Source organism: Tinamus guttatus, unplaced genomic scaffold, assembly GCF_059628265.1.
Source record: "Tinamus guttatus ecotype Peru unplaced genomic scaffold, ASM5962826v1 Tinamus_guttatus_pri_ptg000287l, whole genome shotgun sequence".
NCBI classification, from domain to species: domain Eukaryota; kingdom Metazoa; phylum Chordata; class Aves; order Tinamiformes; family Tinamidae; genus Tinamus; species Tinamus guttatus.
In genome coordinates, this window is record NW_028288821.1 from 13,425,043 (window position 1) to 13,451,909 (window position 26,867).

General features: G+C 48.0%; 1 protein-coding gene across 1 annotated transcript in view; it reads left to right on the forward strand.

The window, feature by feature from the left end:
- GABRA3 (gamma-aminobutyric acid type A receptor subunit alpha3) overlaps positions 1-15,599 on the forward strand; it is a 57,697-nt gene extending 42,098 nt beyond the window's left edge. The window contains exons 6-9 of the mRNA XM_010216786.2: positions 2,483-2,626; positions 4,281-4,433; positions 6,992-7,203; positions 15,025-15,599. Of these exons, the coding sequence (XP_010215088.1) occupies positions 2,483-2,626; positions 4,281-4,433; positions 6,992-7,203; positions 15,025-15,354 (839 nt within the window). The 3' untranslated portion in view covers positions 15,355-15,599. The remainder of the gene's footprint in view (positions 1-2,482; positions 2,627-4,280; positions 4,434-6,991; positions 7,204-15,024) is intronic.
- The last annotated feature ends 11,268 nt before the right edge of the window (positions 15,600-26,867 follow it).

Consider the following 26,867-nt stretch of genomic DNA (forward strand, 5'->3'; position numbering starts at 1 on the left):
CTGGGGTCGTAAGGGGCCAGGCACTTCAAACAGCTTCAGGAGCCCCCTTGCAGGCCTCGCGCTCACGTTGTTCCTTGGAGCAGAGGTCCAGTGGATGTTATGGCTTTATTGACCTCCGTGCTCCCTAGGAGGTGGATGTAGAATCACAGAATCAGAGAATCCTTAAGGTTGGAAGGGACCTCTAGAGGTCATCCAGTCCAACCCCCCTGCACACGCAGGGTCACCTAGAGCACGTGGCACAGGACTGCGTCCAAGCGGGTTTGGAAGATCTCCAGAGAAGGAGACTCCACAACCTCTCTGGGCAGCCTGTTCCAGTGCTCTGTCACCCTCACTGTTAAGAAATTTTTCCTTAAGCTCCTGTGGAACTTTTGGTGCTTCAGTTTGTGGCCATTACCTCTAGTTCTGTCGGTGGCCACCACTGAAAAGAGGCCAGCACCATCCTCCTCACTGCCTCCCTTGAGGTACTTCTAGACACTACTCAGGTCCCCTCTCAGCCTTCTCCTCTCCAGGCTGAACAGGCCCAGCTCCCTCAGCCTCTCCTCGTAGGGCAGATGTTCCAGGCCCCTGATCATCCTCGTAGCCCTGCGCTGGACTCTCCAGTAGCTCCACATCCCTCTTGTGCTGGGGACACAGTTCTCCAGATGTGGCCTCACCAGGGCTGAGTAGAGGGGCAGGATCACCTCCCTCAGTCTGCTGGAGATGCTCTTAATGCACCCCAGGATCCCATTGGCCTTCTTGACCACGAGGGCACACTGCTGCCTCATGGTCAACTGGTCAATGTAGACAGCAGAGCACGGCTCTTTCTGAGCCAGTCATAGACACGGCAACTGTCTGGCACTAGGGAAGCAGATGGTGTTGCTGGAATTCTCTCTTACAAAGGTCAAGGAACTGTACCTGTTTGGATTATACCAGCTTGCATTGCAAGCTTAGGAATTAAACAGAACCACATAGCTTTGAATTCAAGTTCCCTTGCCTTTACTATGTGACCTCAGAGACACTCCTGTCCCAGAAGACCAGATAAATAGACTACAGTATTTTCAGACATGACAGCAAAGTGGCCAGCAGCGAAACTATGGGCACATTTCCTCTATGGACATGGGTGAACCATAATTATATGGCAGAGGATGCTGCCTATCAAGAGTGGAGGTGCAGTGGCAGAGCTGTATGAAGCAAAGCCTGAAGGAAAAAGTTCTCCAGGGCCATCTGGAGACCTGGAAAAAAAGTGTGTGGCATATCACATCAGCTGCAGCATAGGCAGCACCATGACATGTTCAGAAATATTGGCTGATCATGAAAACCACTCACTCTGCTTCTCACAGTGTCCACTTAGCATTTGACAGGTTTACCAAAAGCTACAGTGCAGAGATAACAAAGATTGCTTTAAAAGTTTCAGAGAAATATGTTTGTCCCCAGGAACAATCTTCCGCAAAGCAGGATCTGAGAGATTTCCTGAGCTGAGCTGACCTCTTCGTGAATGAAACATAGTACCTTAATGTCTTAATAGGAAAAGCTGGTGGAACAAATGAATGAAAAGCCTCTTAAATTTTGAACAGTGAACTTTGTTCCTGCCTAAAATTGTGGTACAGAGTGCACATGAGGCTTGGATTTTATGAGGAGCCCAGAGCTCCTAGTAGAGTAGGAAGAGACCCTATTCCTGACCAGTGTAGGGCTGGCAGTGCAGAGAGCACACGGGTGGCATTGGGAGAAGGAATGGACGCAGGGACAAGCAGGAATTTGGCCATAAAAGCTAGTCAATATGAGGAGTGGGACTTTCTAAGGGACAAAGGAATTAGGAGCCTGCAGCCTCCAGAAACAGGTTGCTAATCATCAGGCTTCTTCTTTGGGGAAACCGTGAGATCTTGGTACCTGGCTGGTGTTCTGCATGCGATGTCGCACCCGAAGCTCAAAGGAGGATGCTGGATCTGAGGGAGGCCACCCGCCACGGGCATTTGGGTGCATACGAAAGGCAGCACGCAGGGAGATGAAGCTGCAGGGAGAATCCCATTGCCCCAGGGGAATTAGAGGGCATGGAGACAGCCGAGCTTCTGCTGGGAGGACTAATCTACAGGGAGCATCTTTTACCCCTGCTGTGATGTTTCTCTTACCAACAGCTGCTAGTTTTGGTCTTCTGGGCTCAGGCAGGGCTGTCTTGCTGCGTGCAGCCTGTTGCCCTGGACAGCTTCCTATTTTGCCTCTGCTTGGAGCCAGCCCTTGCAGTGTCAGCCTGTCCAGGGGACAACATTGCTCTCTACAACGTGGCTCTGCCCTTCTCTTCCTTCCAGCTCCCTTCCGAAAACTCCAGCTCCCTCTTCCTCATTTGATTAACATTTTCTAAACCGCCTTTGTCTCTAGCTGTGCTTGGCTGTGCTCATCCACGTGGCTCTGAGGAAAACTCAGTAGGGATGAATTTGGCTGCAGGCTAATTTTGGTATATTTTAGATCAGCCAGAAGCATGAACCTCTTCCTTCTTTCTGCTCTGCAGATGCCTACACGAAGACAGAGGTGATCTACACCTGGACACTGGGGAAGGATAAATCGGTTGAAGTAGCAAAAGGCGGATCACGACTCAACCAGTACGACCTGCTGGGCCATGTTGTCGGCACAGAGATGGTTCGATCCAGCACAGGTACTTGTAGGACGCCTGGGCTGAGTGCTCTGTCAAGTAGGATGGACCCATGGGCTTTTAAAGCCCCAGTTTGGCATAATGTAGAGGCAGTGCCTGCAGGCAGTGAAACACTGCAATACTTCCCAAGCCACATGCTCTTGATTGTGCATATCTTGAGTATTCACCAAGAGGCAGTAAAGTGCTTAGTTTTCCATGGCTTCCACTGAGAGAGCCTTATTGCCTATACCCTCTGGAAAGTTATGGTTTCAAACATCAGAAAATGATTTGTGGTGTGGAAAAATTGCCCCGTCTTGCCCAGCTGGTTCTCAGTACCATGGATTCATTTGTCTTGTATCTTCTCAGTCCCTCAGGAGAGTATTGCAGCAGGGGAGGTGAATGTAACATGATGTTCAATATGACTTTCGCTGCATCTTCTTGGACAAATATTATCATAGCTAATAGAAGTTTCTTCCGAACAAATGTTTCTTCTGATTAATAACCAGTATTAATCATGTTTCTCTCCCATCTGCTGCTCCTCCCTTTTCTTCTGAATCCAGGTATTGCTGGCTTGTTATCTTGTATATTTCTCATCATTTTTTTTTCCTTTTTTTCTTTCCTTCTTTTTCTTCTGTATGCACCAGTAGTTCTCTCATTCGAGGATATTTCCTCTCTGGTGCACTTGATTTTAATAATGTCTGTCTGTAACAACTCATATCACCTCCCTTAGGGAAATGTGGGAAGTCCAGGGAACTAACCATCATAATATCTGACCCATCTCTGACTTAAGTTGTAGCAAAATGTACAGATGAATAACCTGAAATGTCAAGAAAGCTGCTAAAGGCTGCTGTGCATAAGTATTTAGCAGAGCTGTGCTCACAACAAAAAGGCGCAATAATCCAACAAAACATCCAAAGCATCAGTGCATCTTTTTGAGTGTAGGAATAGGACAGTGAAGGAAAACAGGGACAGCTGGTCCTTTGGTTTACTGCGCAAACCCTTTTTACAGAACTTATCCTGATTTTTGTGACAGTTAAAGTGTGAGGAAAAGTGGAATATTTGCAGAACTGTCAGAGAAAACAAAATCCTTTGTCCTGAAAGCCAGCTGACAGAATGTTAAGGTCTCTGCAGGTTTCAGGACACACCTATGCTGTGTCTGGCTGGGCTGGGGGAAGAGGGAGGGAAGCTGCATCAAGAGCAAACCCATGAGGTGCATCTCATACCCAGGGCAGAGGAGGGAAAGCCCAGGCCTGATCTGCCTGCGCCCACCACCACTGGCAGCACATTAGGGAAGCCCAGAGAAGTGCTTCGAGAGGACGAATGCTCTGCCCTGCCAGCTGGTGGAAGCAGCCGTGCGCTTATGCCTGGGCAGCAACTCGTCCAGCACAGTCCAAGCGCTCACAGCCCTCGTGCACATATGGTTTAGCCCCAGTGACGTGCTGCAGCACGAATCCCTCTTCCACAGGGCTCTGCAGGCTGCCAGCAGTACCGTAAGGTCCTGGGACACATCAGTCAGTGCTAACGTGATGCATAAGCTGCATTTTTATCTCATGTGTATCCAGAGGGTTTCAGGGTTTGCTCAAGACAGACCTTAGCATTCTGGAGAAGATTTGGTGTTCAGCTTGCCCCATTGTGGGAAATAACCACTGTCCTGCTGCTATGACCCACTGTCTCACAGGGGAATACGTGGTCATGACTACGCACTTCCACCTCAAGAGGAAGATTGGGTACTTTGTGATCCAGACGTACCTGCCCTGCATCATGACAGTCATCCTGTCCCAGGTCTCCTTCTGGCTTAACAGGGAGTCTGTTCCTGCTCGAACTGTTTTTGGTGAGTCTGTGAGCATGGTTGCATTCTATCAGGTAGGGGAATAAAAGAACCACAAACTACAGGAAAGCATTTCACCTCACATCATAGCACTGAGTACTTTGGTGTATGCAGTGGGCTCTGCTTCCTTGTCCAGTCCATGCCGGCACCTGAGCGCTCATCAGCAAGCTCACCCCAAAGACAACTTAGCCCTCTTGGCCACCCGTGTGGTTTGCAGGGTGTTTGCTGCAGGGACACCAACAGCCAGGCATGATGTTGGTGCTGAGGGTGCATGCTGCAGTGAGGAGGGGTGAGGAGCTGACGGGCTGCACCTTGCTGTGACTTTGCTGGCTTGTGCTCCCAGGGGCTGTTGGTCCTTCTGTGAGTACAGCTGTCAGCAAAGCCAAATGTACAAGAGCCCTGATCTCCAACGCAGACTGAATAGGCAGGAGCAGGGATGGAAAGGGGAAGAGCCTGTGAGAATGGAGAGGCTGAGAAAAGAGACCAGCTCGTGGGATCAGGTGTGAGATGAGGAGTGGGCACCAGAGCTGGTAGTCTCTAGGCCTTGCTGGCATCAGTGACCCTGGCAGCCACTTCCCGGAGCAGCTCCCTGTGTCCTCCTCGTGCTCCTGCTTCCCGTGAGCTGCTGCAGAAGCACACCTGTGCTTCTCACCATGTCCTTCTACAAACTCCAGCATAAATATTAATAGTAATCAGGATGTCAATCATCTGGTTATATGCAGTTAGCCATGTCTGCTTGTCTCTGCTGGCTTTTGAGCTAGGAAGAGGGTAGGTGTGTGGGGAAACTTTTAAGGATCTCCCTTTAAAACCACTGCTACGCCTCTGATCAGACCTCCTCATAACAAATTTCTGCATTGAGTCAGTACAACTGCGTTGTGAATTTATTGGTGTTGCTTTCTTCAGCTGGCTTCACATCCCACTCTGAGGGAAAGTGTCAGGCTGGCACTGCATATATATTAATAGCTGTAACAGATGTTTGATACCAGAATTGCTCTGTGTTGTCCTGCCAAGGCCCTGAGTTCAGGATCTTTGCTGTGGGAACAGGCAGAGCTCGCATGCAGTGTCGATGTAGGCAAAAGGGATGGTGCGGACCGGCACGTCAGGAACACCAAGGCAGAGGAGCCAGTTAATTCCCCTCTCATGTCCATGGCAGATTCATATCCACAGCAGATGGCTGAGGGTTCTGCCTGTGGCTTTGTTTCTCCATCCCAGTACTCTGCTCTGCTGATGCCAGGCAGGAATGTGTTTTCCCAGGGCCAAATCCAGCTGCAGGATAGTGTGGCCCATGTGGCCAAAACTGCTTTGCATGATCCAGACCCTGAGAACTGCACTGAACAGTGTTTACAGTGGAGAAGAGATGGGTACAGCTCCTTTCGCACCTACTTTTTGGTGCTTTCATCCAGCAGGATGAAAAAGGGGAGCTCAGCCAGGAGTCATAGGGCAGATAGGACTAGCCCGGCCATCCAGCTCACCAGTGAACTCTCCTGCTCATTTCCCAGCGCATCCTTTGCAGCATCGCCCCACGCAGCTCACACCCCAGCCCCACTGTCTCTCCGAGCCCTGGGCAGGCTCCTGCGACTGCGCCAGTGTGCGGGTCCATGCACTGCTGACACCTGGAGTGAGCCTTTTGTCGGGCATATTTGATTACCTCTTGTGTTATCCTCATATTTTCAATTAGACGCGTTCTTTCAAGTAGCAGCTCAGGTTCAGCAAGAAAAAAGCTGATTGAAAAATTAAAACTTAACTTTGTGAAAAATATGCAAGCTCCCAAATTGCCTTGCTTTGGAGTTCTCATTATTTTTTTTATTAGTAATTGCTTATTCTATTTTTTCTCCGCAGAAAGTATTATCAACAGTATTGCTAAAACAGTTCAATGGCTTGAAGGCAGTGAAAATTAGTCAATATTTTTATGTTTTTAGTGCATTTTTAAATGAAAACTATGTTATTAGGGAAAATGGATAGTAACGGTTGCTTACTTTAACAGAAAAGCTTTAACAGGCATTCTTCAACAAATCCTTTTTTTAGGGAATCATTGACTCTCATCCTGGGCCGCTCACTCACACCTGGTCATGCTGGCAAGACAGAAGGTCTTGCTGTCCATCTAGGTAGTTCACAAAACATAGTTTTCGAAACGTTCTGAGAACCACATTGTCTCACGGGTTTCTGCTCTGTGAAGAGGATGTGAAACTGTTTGCCAAAGGCTACTTCACGTGTCAGTGACAGAGAAGGGAGCAGAATTCAGTTCTTATCCTGGCCTGTGTCCTGCCCTCTAATCCTTGGTAATTGCTGTCTCCTGTGTCCCACTCATGGACACATCGTCTCTGACAGGTGGGGTCCATGTGCAATGAAGTCCCTGGCATGGAAGCCTGCCTGTACTCCTTGCATCTTTGGCCATGTTGATGGTGGCATCAACAACTCCTCTGTTGAGGACACAGCTGTACACCAGGCCAGTGTAACCATGACAAATTTGCTTGCTGGCTCTTTCTCAGTGAAGGCAGCAGACAGATGTTGATGATGTGTGTGAGATCTATCAGCATCTCTGTTTCCCACTGTTTCCACAGGTGTCACCACTGTCCTCACCATGACCACCCTAAGCATCAGCGCAAGAAACTCGTTACCTAAAGTGGCGTACGCGACGGCCATGGACTGGTTCATAGCCGTCTGTTACGCCTTTGTGTTTTCTGCGCTGATCGAATTTGCCACTGTCAACTACTTCACCAAGCGGAGCTGGGCTTGGGATGGCAAGAAGGTGCTGGAAGCCCAAGAGATGAAGGTGAGCGCTGTGGTCGAGGCCAGGGACGGGGGGGCGGTGAAGAAGCGCCGCACGAGAGAGCTGCTCTGGGACCAGGAGTGGGTAACATGCAGCCCGGCAGCACTTCAGAGGCTGGATGCTACTTACTGGGTCCTCAGCTCGGGTCTCAACTGCAGCGGTTCTTGAGGGCCCAGGGAAAGAGGGCTGGTTGCTGCAGGAAAAAAAAAAAAGGCAGTCCAGTCCTCACTGCTTGTTTTTACCTCTGACATTCTGCATGACCATTGACCAGTGGAAATGTGCATGCAGCTCTGCCTGTCTTTGGCTTGCCCGTTGGTGATCTTCTCTCTCTTTTCTTCTCCCTCTGCCTTGTAAGTGCTCCGCTCCGCGTTGCTAGCCTGCTGCATGAACCAGGATGTGCCGCAGGATGCCAGTCTTGCTGGTGAAAACGGTCCCGCTCTGCTATGCTTGGGTCCTGGCGGCCACCAGCACGGGTCTCCCTGGGTCTGGGACAGTGAAGGAGGGGGTACTGCTTGTGCCATGGTACCTACAGCTGCTGCCACTGCTGCTTTGTGCACTTGGGCAAAGAGGGAGGGTGGGAAGTGAGCAATCGGAAACAGCAACCGCCAGTAAATTAGTGCCTGGCATCACTCACGTTTTCCCTTCTGGCTTGGGATCAGCCATTCTGGCAGCTTCCTTCCTGACAGCCACGGCTACCTCGTGCTCATGCCCCCTCCCACCAAGCTGATTTAATCTAGCCTGCATGAAGAAAGCGCTTACTGTAGCATGCTGCTCCTTGTTTATATTTATTGAATCAATTTGAAAATCAGCTTTGTCCTTGTTCTTGGTTCTGGAGCCTTTATATTTTTTCTCCCTTGCATTTTAATGTGCTGTTTAAAATTGTTGTGGGGCTGTATGCAAATATCTAGCAGAACTGCAGTAACTTCTGGGAGGACAACACCCAGTCTTGTCGCTGGTTTGGAGGTCACGGCAGGCGAGCAGAGGCCTGATGGAGAACTACCACTATCGTCGGGTGTTGAACGTCTCTCTCTTGTTTCTTGGACTCTCTCCACCTGTTTGCTTTTGCCACCAGGCTTACAGCAGAAGGCTCCAGAGGAGTCCGGATGATGGTCTTCCACCTCCATCGTGAGCAATAGCACTAATCTGGCCCCTAGAGAGATTGGAGGACCATTTCTCAGATTGTTGGCATGAGCCAAGGATCAGAGCAGGTCCTCAAGGCAACTATGTCCTTTTCAGTGATGGGCGAATTAGCACAAGGGATTCACCTAGCTTTCTACATTTATGTGAACAGAGCTCAGCTGAAAAAAATACAAAGGATCAAATTTCAGTTTACCATTAAAAATAAAAAGCCATGCACCATAATTTAGTCCTTGACCTAGTACTGCAAAACTAAAAGTACTGAAACAACAGTGTAAGACCATGCAGAAATTTGGTGCTCATGGTAATTGAACAAGTAGAAAAACAGAAATGAAAATGGGAGCAGTCCTCGTGAGAGTATGCTGGAATTGGATTCAGGCTGGAAAATTAGTCAGGACACCTTTGTAGGCACCTTATCAGGTTCCCTATACTCTCAATCACCTGTTTTATATCTGCTGCCAAGCACCTACTGAAGAAGAGCTTCCCGAAGAGTGATGGGCTTTAGGGAGTTTGCAAATATGATGCCTCAGCATATTTGCCCTTCATTTTTATACCACTGAATATTTCCAGGCAGAGAATTTGCTACATAATGAAGGTGCCTCACTGGCTCCATTTCAGCCTCTAGTTAGCTCTTCTTGAAACAATTGACAAGCCAGGTGGTTGAAACCGCAAAAGGAAGAGGAGGTAAAAGAATAACTGTTGGCATTTTAAGTGTATGTTCCAGCAGTAAAAGTAGCAGTAACAAGCCCAGGTTGAGCTCCAGTCTCTAGAGAGCAATCTCTGGAGAGCCAAAAAGAACACACCTTGTTGATGTGGTGGCAAGGATACGTACTACAGGTTTAATTGCTTGCTTTTGTGAACAAGAAAAACATCATGAGGCATCCCCTCACTTGAAATGTAGGCAGCAGCAATGTGTCCCATCACATTTAAAAGAAATGGCAAAAGTTGCTTGTCACTGAACAGTGTTTCTGCAGCAGTCCCTCCATCAGGGCTTGTTCCAGCTTTTCCTTCTCCTCTTTATCCATCTGTTCTTTTAGAGGGTTCTGTGGGGCAGAGCTGTTTTCGGGGTAGAGTCTAACACGATGGGCTGATCTTGATTGTGGTGGATCACAGTTCTCTCTATCATAATTGATCGTCCTGGCTACTCAGATCTGCCTGGGAGCTACTCTGCACTTCTTTGCAGTTCTTTAATGAAAGCTAGGCAGATATCACCATACATCTTACTATTAAGTTCTTGTAGCCTCACTCTAATAAGCTCTGACTAATACTTCTTGGAGGATTTCTAAACCTTTCTGGTCTTCCGTCACTAATTCTAAGTGTAGATGAAAGATTTTATTCTGTTTTTGTGAGATGGCTGGCTGTGACCAATTTAGAAGTACAGATCAAACTGGAAGGAAGTATCTGGGTGCAATGCAGAAAACTTGTCAGTAGCAATAATTTTAAAAATCCATCATCAAGTATCAGGTAGGAGATGGAAATAGTTGAGGGAGGATTGAGAGGCCAAAGTGAACCAAAGATGACTGATTTAAGTACCCAATAAATCTCCAGCATCCTCCACTAAGAAGCTACCAGATTACTTCTCAGAAGAGGTTCGCTACCAGATGCAGATCTTCTGGACAGAACGATCAGAGTGAGGCACTGTTGAATCCCATCCATGCATTGGGTTGTCCATCTCTGAGGTCAGAAGGTAGCTTCCCCAGATGGCTGTTACAGATGTGAGCAAGATAGATGACCTGCAACAGAATGTTTCCCACTGGAAATTCATAAAACCTTCAGGCATTACATTTACCAGGGAAATTTCCATGCAAAAATGTCATACCATGTCTGTTCATCAAGATGAAGGCATCCTCGTCTTAGAAGATGCCAAGCTAAACCCACTTCCATTTGCAGTGTCATGACTGTGCATACAAATCTGAGTTATCTCGTAATGTCTTAGTATCTGCACTTATATATCATTGCCCTGAAAGCCTGGGACATATAAGAGACAGCAACAGCTACAAAAGTAGCTGCAGATATGTGAGTACAAGAAAGAACATACTGGATGGAGAAATAGTCCTGGGTCTTTAGCTTTCTCATTATCAAGACAACGGTCCTGTAAAACATGGTGAAAACCTTAAATCTAGGCTTTTCATATAGTTTTCACGTGTGTTTTCACCAAATGGAAGTCACCAAAGGGCATCCTCCAGACATCTTGACTGATGCAGTCATCTTAGTTTGCTTTCTTTTGTTCTGGAAATTATTTGTGCTATGTACCTTTTCCGCTGACTGTGTTAAGCCAAACCTTTTCTCCCATTCATGTGTAATTCTGAAGTTCGCCCCCTGGCCCAGGTGACTTGGGAATCATTCTCTTTTGTTTCTTTATCTGTTTCGCATCTTTGTTCCTCTCCCCTTCTTGCCAGTGTAGAATTAGAATTAGAAACAACCATCTCAGCTCACCATTTTCAACCAGTTTGAAGTCTTACAGACTCACAGAGTGGTTCAGACAAATTCCTATTTTTTTTCTGCCTCATTATGGTAAACAGATGTTTGCTGGGACTCTTTCCCTTGCCGAGCGTGCTCTGCAGGCCCATGGCTCCTACCTCTTACTGTACTTGCCATTGTCTGTGGCTTCTCACAGCACTACAAGTGATTTATATTCTCAACATCCTCAAAGGTCTTCCTGTATCATTTTCTCACACCATTTTATCCTCTTTCTTTCAACTCTTGTTGTTACAAGGTGCTGGGCTTATTGTCTCCTTCAAATCTCTGAGTCTTCATGGGGAGATCCAGGCAGCATGAGATCACTGGGCTGAGTCCCACATAATCAGAACAAAGAAGAGATGGGAGGGATGCGGGATGCCAGAGGTCACACTAGCAGTGACAGTGATCTGGCATCGATGTAGCCAGCTTGTTAATGGAAGATTGCATTGCTCTGAGCCTTTGGCTCTGCTCCAGGTACATGCATCTCAGTGTAAAACACTTTGCTTCTCTTTGATAGGACCAAGGCTCTGGCAGAGGGCAATTTTGGTTGGCATGAGGAAGGTTTTGAAGGAGGTTTTGAATAGAAGGATAAAAGTATGTCAGAGAATAGATCTGCTTAAAGGACATTAAGGTGACTTTAGAGAATGGCAAGAGGCAGATACCTTCGAATTTATCAGTACAACAAGTGGCAGATACCTTGGAATTTATCAGTACAACCCATGACCCACTGATATTAGTGTTGGAGACCCTCAGAGTGCCCTGTTAAAAGGAATTTGCTTGCAACACACTTTTCTGATCAAGAAACTGGTGCAGAGAGAGAATCTCCAATAGTTACTAAACCAAACCATTAGTTCCCATAGCTTTAGATATCTGGGCTTTAGCTCCATGGCAGTGGAGCTTGTAGACAGTGAGATTTATCAAAAAAAACTCTGCCGTATGTCAGTATGTGTGTTTGCAGAAGGACTTCTCAGTCCCACATGGTCCAGGGAACATATGCACCTCTAGACCACCTTTCACAGCTTTCCGCCTTGGAGAACAGCACAGGAAGAAGCTTGGTCCAGTGGCTTGGTTTCCCTGGGCCCAAAGTGGGCCATAAACACAGGACATGTTGTTCAATACAACCATGTTTTAAATGGAACAAGGTTTTGAATACAAATACGAGATTGCCTCCTGATTTTCCACTATTTCTTTCTGTTTCAGAAGGGAGTGGAGCCCCTCCCAGGTAAACTCACTGAAGGAAGGCTGAAAGCTACTTTGTAGCTGTCAGCGTTGAACGTGTTTTCCTTTGACTGCTGCAATCTTTCCTGAAATATTTCATTTATAAAGCACAGGCCAGTAAACTTCAAGCCAAACAGTTTCTTCCGACATTTCAGGAGCTTGTTTTCTTGCACGTTTGTGTCTTGGCAGACTGGGGGTCCTCTGGATGCTTTCCACAGGCTCCCAGCTCTTCATAGAGCAGAAAACATGGATAGGCAGCTGGAAAAAGCCCATGGCTGTAGCCTCCCAAACCTGTGCATTGCTTCCAGAGAAGCCCAAGCTGATGCTCAGTCTCTGAATCACACTAATAGGTACAGTAGCTTGCTGTAGCCATGAACAGCATTCACATTTGCCTCACTTCTCCCCATTTCATTTTAAATGTCTTTGGCCCAGCAGGACAGATTCACATTCCAAGCTCTGGGGCAGAAAAGCTAGCCAGGTTGAAAATGTCATGTCACTTGTAGTCATCTTATTCATGATTAATACCAAAATTATCATAGTGTACTCATATTACATTCTGCAAACAGCAAACAGTCTGTTTTTCATTTCATTACCGATTATTAATTGTTTTATTATCTCCTGTAGCTATGTTAATAAGTAATCATACTTAAACATACTTAAATATTTTAAGAGGTGAGACATTTTAAGTCCTTTATTTGCTTCTTGTTAGCTATTTAACAGGAAAAGTTCACCTTCTGTGCGGGGGGTACAAGTTAACATGGCTCTAATGATTGCAGAAATCAGTCACTCGGTTAATCATTAAAGATCATAACAACCCTTCCTGCCTTGCCCATAAAAGACTGTGAATATGGTCTGATCAATGGTTTAGTCTGATCTGGAGTTTAAAGACACTTCAACCTCCTTCTAACAGCAGGTTAGTTTCTGTAATTGCTGGAATTATAATGGGACTGCAGGCCTAGCAATGAGGTTGTTGGACAGGGTTTTAAAGATTGTACAAAAGTTGTTTTTAGTGCCCCACTGAAAATCATTGTGGAAAATTCATTTCCTAAGGCAACCAGAAATATCCATGGTGATTGCAAACACATTGGAACTGGAAGTACAGCGTGAAGACTAAAGCCCTGACGTACATCTGCTGGGCAGACAGGCTGTATTGGGCTTTCCAGCTCCTAGTGCTACTCCAAGATATTTCCTGCATCTAATTCCCAGGTGAGGGTGTTGGATGGGCAGATCCTTCTGGCAGCCCTTCTCTCTACCCTTCTCCAGGATGAAGCATCACTTTGCACGTGGTTCCCTCTGCACATGTCCTATGCTGTGCTTCATCTTGCAGACTTCAGCCTGGCCCCAGCCAGCAGGATGGCTCCCTCCAAGGTTGCACTGCGCTGCCACCTTTGCCAGAGCATCCACTGATAATTAAGCCAGGTCAGACATTCCTAGAGAGCTGGCAGCGCTCTCACCCTGTACCTTCATATACACGTAAAACCATGTAAAGTACCCCAGGGGGATGCTTGGCTTACCTTGTGTTTCAGTTGCTTTTGAATCGAAATGAGATTCAAAGTTACACCTTGTTCTGAATTTAGGTTTTAGATTCCCACTGTGAGTCACCACTGTGTCTAACTCTCATTCTGGGCAAGGTAATTGCAGTGAACACATCTTGGAGTATACAGATGCAGGAATGTGTAGGGTGCCTGTTGTCTGCTTATAAATAGATTTGATGGACTTTGCTCAGTAGCCCTGAATTGCTTTCTACAGTATATCAGTTGCTCTCAAGTTCCTGACAGTGCCAGAAAGATCCTCGGAGTGGAAGCAACAGCTCTTATGACTTCCTAGCCCGTCTTCCTGACCTCTCATCTTCATTAACACCTGAACCATCTGTCTTAAGCATCCTCTGTCTTCTGTCAGTACATCATGTCTAGTACATCTTTTCCATTTGCTATACAAGCTCTCTTGCCTTCAGCATGGACAACACAATTGTCCCCAGAGCCTTTTGGGAAGACTCATCCCTTTATTTGAAGAAGCCCTTAATACAAAACATGAAAGGCATCCCTCTCTCCTAAAATGCCATGTTGAGCAATTGTGAAATCCAGAGCTAGTGGAAATGCCCTCAGTCTGCTCTGTATCTAAGTTAGGTAGGTCATGAGAAGCTAAAGGGGCCCAGAGGCATTTTGGTTGTTGTGATGTTATACTGTGCATCACTATGTGAGGTATTCAGGGTACTAAGGCAAGGTAAATGTTGTGATGTTGTTACCCACATTCTTCAGGCTACAGTTTTCCTCCTACCAAAGAAGGAAAAAAAAAAAAAAGAAAAGAAAATATAATCCTCTATGATGTCTCTCCTTGTCATGTGACCCAGGAAGTAGGGTGGCTAAACAGAAAATCAAGTTCTTCCCCCAGGCTGACCACAGTGTCCCATTCTGTTGTAAAAAATACATGCTTGCACCACTTCCCCATGTCCAATCCCTGTGTGTAACGGAACAGAACTTTGTCCAGGCAGGGAGAGAGCAGGGAGCACGTATATCTCATATCTCCTGAGCCTGCTTTCACTTCCACTGGCCTGGCGATGCATCGGTGTGTGCTGTGTCTGCACACTGCCACTCAAGCAGCCAGACGTCTTGGGCAGCTATTCCTCAAATGCAGCAACACACACCATTTTATACCACTGGTCTGACCTAAGGGGTCACAACAAGGCAGGCTGGCTTCAGTTATTTCACTTGTGGCAGAGCCTAGCACCTATCTGCTACATGCTGCCTATTAGGCTCATTTGTATTAGCTGGTGTAATTAAGGAAACTGCCACATCCCTCTGCTCCAGCAGCTGACATGCAATGTCATAGTTTCTGGCCATCTTCTCACCTCACCTTTCTTCCCTTCCACAATGGTTTCTTGGGCTTTTGTTCCTTGCACCCTTCTGCACCTTCTCATCCAGGCAGGCAGGTAAACTCAGAAGACTAACCATTTCCAGTGCAGTTCTGCAGTCACCTCATCTCTTATATTTTTTCTTCCACCTTCCCTAGAAAAAAGAACCAGTGGCATTAGCAAAGAAAACCAACAACACCTACAACATCGTTGGTACCACGTATGCCCTCAACATTGCTAAAGACCCTGGCCTGCCCACCATCTCCAAGAGTGCTGCTGCCACTGCTACTGCCACCAACGTACCCCCCAAGATGCCCCGCATAGAGGAGAAGCTCCCGGAGAGTAAGAAGACATATAACAGCGTCAGCAAGGTGGACAAGATGTCTCGCATCGTCTTTCCAGTCCTCTTTGCCATTTTCAACTTAGTCTACTGGGCCACATACGTAAACCGGGAGTCAGCTATCAAGGGAATGATCCCCAAACAATAAAACCAGTCACACAAACCTTCCATCAGTGAGTACCATCCAGGCAGGAATTCTCCAGGGCTTTCTTCTTTCCCATTTTGTTTTATTATTGTTCATTTGATATTATTATTATTACTATTAGATCATTTTTATGTAAACAAAACTGTGATTTTAATTTAATCTTGTATACATACAGTTTCTTTTTATTTTGTCTCTAATGATGAAAGGAAAACAAGGATCATAGCAAGTTGTGCCTCTAACTTCATGAGTCTGATGTACCCTGTCTGTCCAGGTCACCTTTGCTTCCATCTCTCCTCCTCGACCTTGTGCCATACAACCTGCCTGCATGCCACCCATTCCCATTCCATGCTACACTCTGCTGAGGCCCGCTGGTGTGATTTGGCTTACCTCCCTCCTCCTCGTCTGTGATGGACTGTCCTAGTGTGGTGGACACTCCTGGTGACTCAAGCTCAAGTATGCAGAGGCCTCCAAAGTCGACTCGTTGGCTGGGTTGGTCTTCAGCGTCTGGCACTTTACGCAGGGTTTTGCTCCGTGGGCAGCGGCTGTGGTTGCAGGTGAGCTCGGCTGTGTTTAGGGAGCTGTGCTGCACTTGCTGGCAGCACTGAATGCCCGCTGTGGGCAATCCAGCAACTGTCAGGTGCTGTGGAGCTCTTGAAAGGGTGGAGCAGGACGGCAGCGTCTTGTAGGCATCCTTCTCTTTTCAGCAAGCCTAGCTGTGCATTTTCTCCATCTCTCTACCCAAACACGAACAGGTAAGGAAGGTCATGTCTGTCTGCCATTGTGGGCTCTTGAGGCAATCATGTTAGAGAATGGAGTGATTTCTACCAGAGGAACATTTTTCTAGGGTTACTCAGTGATAGAAGTCAGTATGGGCGCTTTCCTGTGCCTAGGAGAGGATATAATCTGTGAGAATGAATGCATTGAGCATCAGGGCTGGAAGAGCTCATGTTCTGATAGGTGGCTTTTCGCTTTCTTTTGGCCATATCTGCTTGTCCTTTTTGACATCTCTTCTCTGTGCCAGCCCCCTCTTCTGCCTTCCCATTCACCTTCCTTCCTGTGGTTGCTCAGCAGTCCTCGACACGAATCTCGCAGCTTGCAGACATGTGTAGGCAGTGAAGCACCAGGCCTCTGAGATGCTCTTCATAGCCTGGGGCACAGGGGCAACCTAGGGGCTGCTGTGCTGCCAGTGAGGGATGAGCAGTCCCAAGGGATCTGCCTGTGCCTGGTGAACCTGATGCAGCAGAGCATCTTCCGTGCCATGTTGTGACAGGAGTAGGGACTCTTTTGACCAGGAGGGCAATTCTGCTGTACCTTGGAGCTGTGTAAGCCTGGTGCCGTCCCAAAAAGCCAATGAGATGAGACCCAGGTGTAAAACCTGAAAACTCTTCCCAGAAAAGCCTTCCAGTACCTTGGGGAGAGACTTTTCCTCCCTTCATGGCCACAGCATTGCTGGGGCTTGAACCAGCAGTGCCCCATTGCAGGCAGAGCACTGGGACTGCAGATCCAGGCTGCCTGCCCTCCTGCCTCCCTCCCCGGTGCCTGGATGCAGGGACACAGTGTCCTGCCACAGGGACCAGTGTCCTGCCATGCTGCTTCTGGCGAGTGCTTGTCCCAGCCTGCAGGCAGTGCTGGTTCTCCCGTGTCGCCTCTCCAAGTCTCAGGCTGCCTCATGAACTCTCCAAGCATGTTTTGAGCGCCTGCAGCCAGCCTGGGACCCCAGCATGCCCAGGGTGGTATCCTGGGCAGAGCTGTGAGCCCCCAGCTCAGTTTCACCCTTCCTGTAGGGATGGAGCCCCCCCTTCCTGGGATGAAGCGTAAGCCTTGGGATTCACCCCACCTGGAGCATCCATGGGGACAGCAGGATAGTGCAGGACAGGCCGGGTGCTGAGTCCTCCCTTGAAGATGATCTTCATGCATGTCCTTCTGTCTCTTACCTGTCTTGCAGGCCTAGCAGCAGTGCAGCCACCCTTCCTGCCTCTTGCTGCTGTGAGGAGCAGGACTGGGAAACTCTCAGCTCTGACCCAGCACTGTGCTTGGTCTGAGAGCATGTCTGCACCAGCAGGCAGCATCGGGTGAGTGGGGGCAGCTCCCAAAAGCTAAAGTGACCAGCTCCCCTCATCCCATCTCATCACCTCCCCTCGCATCCACACCCCAAACTGCCCATGATAGACATTTCTGCAGTGCCTTTCACCAGGGGCTGCTGTCTAGGGGCACCATCCCCTCCCGGCGTGAGTGCTGTCGCTGCCCCCCTACGAGGCTCTGTGGGCAGTAACCGCTCTGCTTGCCAGCCACGAGGCAGTTCCTTTCGGAAACTACTGGGATGTCATTTTCTTAAATAACCTAGATGAAGTGTATCTCATAAAACATTCATGTCACTATAATACTCAGGCCTAAGTGAATGAAATAGAAACCCTATACGAGGCAAAACAAACACAATAAAATGGTAACAAAGAGGATATTGTGTTTACTAACAGAATTATATCAAATGCAAGGTTGAAGATGGGGTCCAGTGGCAGCTGACTCACACAGACCTTGGAGCAGAGGCGCTCTCCTCTGTTATCCTGGCCATCCCCAAAACTCCCCAAGTCGCTGCCACGAGTCACCTCGCCACATGGTGCCCGTCACCACCAGTGCTACCCACTGCAGGGTCTCTTGATGCCTGCTTGCCAGAGCTCCCCTTACAGCAGGGCTTCCCAGTCGTTGCCCGGGAGCCCCAGTGTATCCCGCTCCTGGTGCTGCTCCCTGCCTGGCCAGAGCCTGCGTGGGGACCATTTCTCCAGGTGGAAATGATGGGAGAGCCCTGTCTCGGGGGTCTTTCGGCGAGGGTGAGGACACACTCCCAAGATAGCTTTTGAGTGATCTCCTTAGCTGTGGGTGAGCTTTGTTCCTCCACTTGGAGCTGTCAAGGTGAATTTCCTACCTGTTTCTTACGTGCATCCTTTTCTCCTGGTGTTTTGAAACTGCAGGTCGGTTGTTGCTCCCTATAGCACTGGTGATGCCCATCTGCTGTCCCTTCTCTACTCTCTCGGACTGTGACAATGTGGCTCTCTGCCCATTAAGTGTGGCTCTCTTCCCAGATCTGCACTAGCACTAATTGAAAGCCAAGTCTATTCCCACCAAAGCCTGGCACTGGCTCTGAGCCTTTTTGCCAGCTGGAAGCAGAAATACTGGCGTCCTTTGGTTAGAAACAACAAACCAAACAGGATTTGCAGTTTGGCTTCCAAACAGGGAAGCATTTTGGGAAGATAGTTATAAATAAATGGTTTAACATCTCGTGCCAGCAGAAATCACAGAGAAGATAATGGTTTGTTTTTTTTTTTTTTTTAATCTGATAGAGGCTGAAATTGAGGCATTTCCTTTCCAGCCAACACTGGGCTGTTGATGGGCTCTTTTTTTCTAAGGGAACTGTAGGTCAGAGCTAGCCTATAACCTAGCACAGGTTATTGCTATTTATGCCTTGTTATGGTGGTATTTAAGGGCTTCATTTTTGCAACTGGTAGTATGTATGAACAGATCTGTACACAGCTGTTGAGAAGGGTTGATAGCCTAAGCTACAGAGAGCTGGCTGTGTAGAGAGTGGGTATGTCATTTCCCCATGAACCTTGATACTTTAAAGTTTGGTGTTCTTCTGACAAGCCCCCAGATCTTCCTGACTTTGTGAGATTCTCCTGGGAAAGAATTAGAAGTCTTCAAGGGTGGTCAAAAAGATCTCTTCAATTTGCACTCCTATATTTTAGCTTATATTGAGTGAGTGCAGTCCAAAAAGTAAGTTGCATTTTGATTACCTGGAACAGTACATAGTGCTGAAAGGTAAAGTTGAACTGTTTCCTTCTGAAAATGTCAAATGTCCACTTTGGCAGTGAAACAGCACACTGGCAAGAGCAGTGGCATGGAGGGCTTTGCTTTGGGTAGCTCCTGGGGACAGCTCAGCTAAAACACTCCTAGCAGGCAGGAAAGGCAGCATATGGTGATTACGAGTGCCTTAGTGCCCTGATGATTCCAAGGGGTGACAGAAGAGAAGCAGTCTCTTAGTGCCACCCTTTTTTCTAAAAGGCTTGTTAAGTTATGGTTCCTCACGGCTGTGCAACCTCTCTGATGAGGTTTCTTGAATGCCACAGATCAGGACTGCATTCCTCAAGACATCGCTGCTCAGTTCTCCTCCTCTCTCACCACACTCGCCAGCCAGCTCTGCCACTACCGAGGTTTACAAGGAAGTGTCATGGCCAGAACATCCCACCCCAGGCCTAATCCCCACCAGCTGGTGCCTGGGGCCAGGCTTTACCCCTTGCCCCAGATCGGTATTTTTCAGGCTGGGGAGGACAGAGGCAGCAATTCCCTGTCCCCCTGGTGGTTGCTGGGGTGGGGAAAGCTCAGCCAAGGCAAGAGGCTTGTTCATGCAAATGTAAATGCTCTATTAATGCCGACGTACAGGAAAACAATCCAAAGAGCAACAATTCACCAGCCTTCTCTCCATATCAAGCTAAACTGCTCCTGAAGGCGTTTTTGGCAAGAGGCCACTGCACAGATGAGTTTGATGGCTTCAAGGTATAAATATTTACTATTTGACCTTGTTATTGTTCAGTCAGCCAAGGTTTTTACATACGTGTGTGTGTATTTATGCTCACAAACCTTTTATATCTAAAAATCAAGCTGTTCTCTCTTTTGAAGAGAAAATGGTCACTTTTAATTATTCTACTTGCCTCTCATTCTCCTTGCTAAATCTTCTGGAAAGAGGTGTCTCCTGCTTAGCAGCTTCTCTCCGTCTGAGCTGGTCTTCAAACTGCATTGGGGGCCACTGGCAGCAAGAGAGCAAGGAAGAAGAGGTGCGGTGGTACCTGGCAGTGACTTGCTGCCTGGGACCAAGGTCGCTGCTGGCAGCATTACTGAGCAGCTCTTGTGCCACAGCTTCTCTCAGCATTGCCCATTTGTCCCTGCCTGGACACTGGGATGTTCCCAATGCCTTGAATGCCGTAAGTAACTGGCCCTTGTGTGCAGATGAGTGTTGCGAAGGGCTCCTAGCCCATGGTGACAGGCTGGTCTGCAGCCTGTGCCCACTCAGGAGAGAACAGAACTCCTCACTGAATCTGTTTCAGCCCTCACGTCGCCAGAGGAGCACCACAGCTGAGGCCGGGGCTGGTGCTTGGGCTCTTCTGTACAGGGGACCACGAAAGGGAAGCGTTGGCACCGTTTCTGTGGGCACGGTTCCTCCTGGCTCTCCAAGTGTGACGTGCTGGAGGTAGCTACGTTCACCAGGTGGTGTCTCCTCAGCGCGTGGCTTCATGGCCGGTCCGTCTCTGGCCTGAGCAGCACCGGGGCCCCGCGGAGGGGGCTGCTCCCAACCTGCAGGGTGCTCTGCTTCCCACATATGTGGGGAGCTGCGCGGAGAGCTGCAGCTGCCGGTGGTGAAGGGGATCAGCAAGGGGCCGGTGCTCAGATTGGGCAGGCAGCACGGCAGGAGCCGCCCATGCGGCTGAGTGGCCGCGCTTGGGTCCCCAAGCTGCACAGGGCAATTCCTCCCGTGCTGTGCTGGGCTGGCCGCGAGCCGCACTGCTCATCCCTGGCTTCATGGGCTGTTTCTGCTGGCGGGAGGTTTCTGAAATCTGCTCTGCTCCAAGAACTGTGTGCCTTGTCCCCCCAGCTGCCTTCAGACTCCAGGACTTCCCTCCATCTCTGTTTGTTCCTCAATTAACCTCCACTTGTTCCTGCACCCTTTCGCCCTTTGTTATACCCAAATTCAAGCATCCATTTCTTCATCATTTCTCTACTTCAGTAACAGCCCACCACAGCCCCTGCAAGATCCTGGCCTGCTCCAGGTAGTGGTCTGCGACACCGCTTCTCTGAGGCCCTCAAGACAAGTGAGCCCAGGGCATGAGGGAGGAGGAGACACCTGGGAAGGGAGAGTGCCAGGGAAAGGGATGGGGCACCTTACAGGACCCCTTCCAGCCCTGTTCTGGATGGTGCCTCTACAGCTGCATGGACCCAAGCTACTGGCTACTCCATGGGGAGGCAGAAGGGGGCTGTGCAGGCTGTGTGGAAGAAGATGAGAAGTGGAGGGTCTTCTGGACCCAAGTCTGATCTCACTTCAGTGCAAGCAGTGCTAAAGCTAAACATCAGCACCTGCACAGCCATGCCGAGGAGTCTACATGGGCCACGGTCAGTGAGGAGCATGCAATCTCCTGTAACTTCTCTTCATCTTCTCCCTCTTTGGGGAAATATTTAGACAGTGGCACTGCGCTTGCACTTGTAGCTTCTGTGGTCCTCACTCCCTGCTGGAGGGAAGGCTGTTGTATTCAACGGTGAGCACCTCCTGAGTCTCATGTGCCCTGCAGATCACAGCAAAGAACATCAGCATCCATAAGCAAATGAGACTGTCTTTCTTCCCAGATCTGCATGTGCCTCTTCCCCACGGGCATCTGTGCTGCTTTATAAAACAGAGCTTTTTAGGCTTAGACTAGCTTAACATTTGACCTGTAAGCTTTATCACCACAACTTGGGTTACGCTGGTTTTTAGGCCAAAATCTTTTTTTTTTTTTCCAAACACACTGTCCCAGCCCCCATCGTTGCAGATCTCTTCTGTGTACAGCCTTAATTAAGGATCCTGCCTGCCTAGGGAGGGAAGCCTGGTCCCAGCTTTGCAGAATTGAGCCAGGATGCTCCCACTGTCTTCAAAGGCTCTTGGCTCTTTGCTGCTGTTTGAAGGTCCTGTCAACTTGAAGAGTCCATTGGCTCATTCTCTACTGCTGGCAGCAGTGTTTCCTCTTAAATGTCTGTCAGTTCCTCCTGCCTGTTTGCAGGGGACCCAGCAACTGTAGAAGCAACTATATATTGCACAATTTGATTTTGCAAACACTATAAAGTAGGAATAGAGTTCTGAAACTTGAGTCATTGCCCCATCCCCTCTGCCAGGTTGTGCTCTTAGTGGAACGATTCCTCTGTTCAGGTGCAAGAGAGATTGAACCCTCCCAAACGTATCTGGGCCATCTTGTAGAGGGGCCACACATACCTTTCCATCAATTAGACTCTCCCAGTTGACTGACTATGGGATATCCTTAGGCAAATATCTGATCTGAAGATGATGGCACCAGCCATTTCTTAGCTGCAGCCCTGGTGTCCTGTGCTGGGAAAATTGCTTGAGCAAGCGCTAGGGCAGGCCATCGCAGGGAAGAACACACTGCAACAAAATGCCAGAGAACACGCTCGCTGCACTGCCTTGGGCTGGATCTGTGCCCACATTATCTGTGCCCATGTTTTCTGTTTTCTTCTCCATCTTGTGTAACTCTCTTCACTCCATTACAAGAAAGAATCTAGCTGGCAGCAGTTTAATGCATGACAATCCTGTTACTACACCTGTAAATAATTAACAACTAGAGAAAACTGCATTTTCTAATTTTTGTTGACTTTATTTTCTCTATTGAATAGCTGTTAGCCACTTTCTAAAGGGATTTCTCATGGGAACTGTGACCTTTCTCCTCCTCTCTATTTCTTTCTCTTTTTTGCTCCCTCTCTCTTTTTCTCACTCTTTCTCTCTCGGAGATTAGTGTTTCAAATGCTTTTTGGTGCAATGTTCAATGCCTGTTTGTATTTTTGAATCGTATTTTTCAACCTTTGCTGGAAAAAGAAATTGCCCATTCTAACTGGCAGGATTTTGAGTCCTGCAATTTTTTTCAGCTTTTAGCATTTTCAATATGTTAAAGCAAGAAAAAAAGTCTCAAAATTACAGTGAAGTTCTGAAGAGAGATTAGAAAGCATCAGAAACAAGAACTGACTCACACAAGTGAGCTGAACAAGCAGAGTGGACAAGGAGGACTCTTCCAACCACCTGTTAACCTTCTGATCTAACACATAAGGCGGGATTAGACCTCTTCACTGAAGTAAATCACTCTGCTTTTCCACTCTACCCACTCTCTTGAACTCTGATCAAAACCAATAAAAATTCATATTTTAAAAAGACTCTGAACTATTGATTTTTGAGGATCTTATACTCACAACCAAAGCACATCACTACACAGAGGGGTGGGGAGCCAGGAAAACCAGCCCTCTGGGCTTCAGGCTATCTGTGCAACTGGGGAGTTTGTCCCAGTGATGAGCAAACAACTCATGAAGAAAAAAAGAAAAATATTCCGGGGAAAATAAAAGAGCTTGAAACTATTCCTTTACTTCCATCATATCATGTTTAAAATGATGGAAGGGGAAAGTGCCTGGTTATTTTGTTCCGTTCCAGGAAAACTTGCTTTTCTTGCAATGTTCAGACTTTGGGATCTCAGATGTTTGGGATCAAACTGGCAATGGGGGCCACTTTATGGCAGTTTTTTTTCCAAGAATCTTCCTCCTCCTCTCAGGCCATCGTGCAGGCCAGGCCCACCAAGTTTCCAGCTGAATGACGCCCAGCCTTAAAGGCGTGCTGGGTGGGCAGAAGCACATTGAGGCCCTCATGTCTTTGACATGAGGTAAATCAAACCAAGGAAAGGGTATGGGCAATTCCACCCACCCTGCTGCATTGTCCAGCTGTTACAATGACCTTTAGCTTCATTTTGGTCCACAAAACTTAAGACCTTCCTAAATAGCCTCCAGGCATGATCCAGGATCTACCATGGCCCAGAAGCCGAACTGGTAGTTGTGTTGACTGTGGCCATCCTGGTTTTGGAGATTTAACAGCACACAGGTGGCCTTGCTGCGTTGCTCAGCCAGTGGCTATGAAGGTCCAGGTGATTGTGGTGTCTGCTGGCACGGACGGTCAAGGAGCTTGGGCTTCCTTTGGACTTTTCAATCTCTATTATTAGCCACTAAAATGAAGAGCTTTATTTTTTTTTCCTTCCTGGATAAGAGGGTCTGGAGTGGAATACATCTCTACAAATGCAAAAGAAGAAAAAACATTTGCAAGAAATTCTGAAGGCCTTCCTATTTCAGAATGTTTGAAAACATCCATGTCCCACTCTTTGATGTTTTTCCACACTTTGGGGCTATTTTTTTCCTAGAAATGTTTATCACTTACTTAAATCCCACCTTTTCAATAGGGATTTTTTTTTTCCAATTACCTTTAGGAAATAGCAGGAGAAATAAATAATTCCAGGGATATCAGCAGTTGTTTTCCACTCCAGAAGGAGGAGTGAAGCTCCCTCCCTCCTTCCCTGGATCCCCTGAACACCATCTGGATGCTGCACCAGGGACTGTCTGGCAGGACAATATTTCCAAACATATTGCAACCTTGAACAGAAAAGTTACACATTTAAATTTGCTGTATTCAGCCGAATCCTCCATTTTGCTCAGAGATTCAGATGACAGAAGAGGCTCGGTAGTGCCGGGGCTCACATCTGCTGTGGCAGATGGATAGGTACCATGGGTCTTAGAGTTACAGGCTGCATACTTATGTCTTACCGAGGAAGGTCTGTGACCTCGCCAAGAACAGCCTAGAGAGGAACCGACCATGTTTCGTATGACAAAAGCTAGAAACAGAAGTTTTCACTCTCTCTTCCCTACCCTGCAGCCTTCCTTAGTCAAAACCACACAGGACTAGGTCTATCCCAAAAAGCTCTTCCCAACTCAGAGTACAAAAATAAACAGCAATGTATAAAGCTTCCCTGCATTATCACGTCTCTGTTTGAACCTGGAACAAAGGCCCTGAAGAAGAACAGAGTGTAATTGCAGTGTCCACAGAAAATAAATGCTAATGAAAGCAGGCAGAGCCAGGAGAATTCATGAAGAGGAGGCATAGCAGAGTAGGCGTGCATTACCCTGGCACTTAGCGCTCAGCCTGACAGGTGTCTCAGGAAAGCAATGGCCAGGTTTTATTACTAGGTGCTTACCCAGCAGCAGTGCTCGGTGTGGGTCTCTTGGGAGCAGATGGATGTACCCCTGTGCTGAGTGCCTCATGGCCCTGGGGCTGGTGCAGTGCCATGGTCCAGAGCAGAAGCTCAGGACCAGGGGCACCAGTGTGATGCGCTGCTGCTGACCCCAGCCCCACACCTCTTTGGTGCTCCCGTCAGGTGTCCATATGAGTGATCAAGCAAAGACGCAGTGCTGTATAAGTGACAGGGTGAAGGAGGAGAGGTCACTCCAGAGGTTTTAAGTGAAATAGCACAGCCACAGCCCACTGGGTTTCCCTCTCCTTTAATTTCCTCAGGATTTCATGCACTAGCAGGGCACAGGGGGATCCTAGGCTGCTGCACCAGCAGCACACGCTCACTGAGACCAGAGGTGGCAGAAACATGGCTGTGACTTTTCTTGGGCCTGCCCTGACTATCCTTTGTGCATTAACTGCCCCAGAAGTGCTGGAATGAGGGATTGCCGCCTGGCATAGGCTCTCCCAGGTCCCTCGGATGCCCATTTTTCTTCCTGTGGACAAAGATGTGATCCCAAGGGAGAAGCGGGTGATGGAGAAGTGGGTTTCAGCCACAGGAAGCTCCTTCCCCCCAGCTCTGTGGACATGACAGCAGAACCAGGGCCTGTGATGAGGGAAAGGCCTCTTACACGCCTCCCCCTGTGAAAGGGGGAGGCGTGTAAGAGCTAGCTGAGTATTAGGCATTTTATAAAAGCACTTCGGGGTCCCTGATAAATAGCAATCTAGGAACTCACAGTAGCAGTTCCAGTACAGGCGGCATTGCAGCTGTGACAGTATAAGGATATGAGTGAGGCAAGGCTGGCTGGAAGAAGCAATTTTTTTTTTTTTTTTTATTACAGTGATAGTATAGCCGGGAAAAGAAGCCACATGCTCAAGCCTACACACACTTCTTTGGATCTGATACCATAAACTCCAGGCCGAGGCTTGAGAAGGAATGACTTGGGCTAGCTTCATTAGGGAAGCAATGGGGGGATGAGGTGCCCAGCTCCTGTGCAGTGAGGCAAGTTGCTTCTAAGGGTAAAGGTACTTCTTAGTCTTTGATGAAAAAAGGGAGAGAACAGGAGACAAAATAACATGCCTGACTTTTATTTCCAGAAAGAATGGAAAACACACAGCAACCATGATTATAAAAGCAATAACAAGGCATATAACACAGGCAGGGACCCTGTTGAAAACCACTGTAATTTTTCAGCAAATGCAAGTTGTACTTTCACACAGAGACCTGGGACCTGTAAATCTCCAGTTCAGACCCAGCCCTTTTATATGTAAGCCCAGGTCAGTGCTGGAAATGACCATAACTCACTGGCCCACCTCCTGCACTTGAGGGAAGATGCCTGGGCTCCTTTTAATTTATTTTTGCTGTTGTGAATAGATACCTGCACCAGCCTGTAATCCCCAGTTTGACTGTAAACCTTATTAAAGCCAGCTTAAATTATGAGGGGCAGTGAGACATGGGTGATAAGGATTTATTAAACCTGAATGAGCGTCTCTGAGAATGGAGCACCGAGCCCCTCTCCCATCTCTGGAAAACAGCTGCTGCCAGAAAATACCCCATTTCAGTGTGAATCCTCAAGGCACAGGTGGCCTCAGCCAGGACCTCATTCCTTGGCCAGACTAATGGGAGGATGGGATTGGGGTCACTTGCCTGTTCTTATAGAGGGAAGTCTCTCCAGGCAGC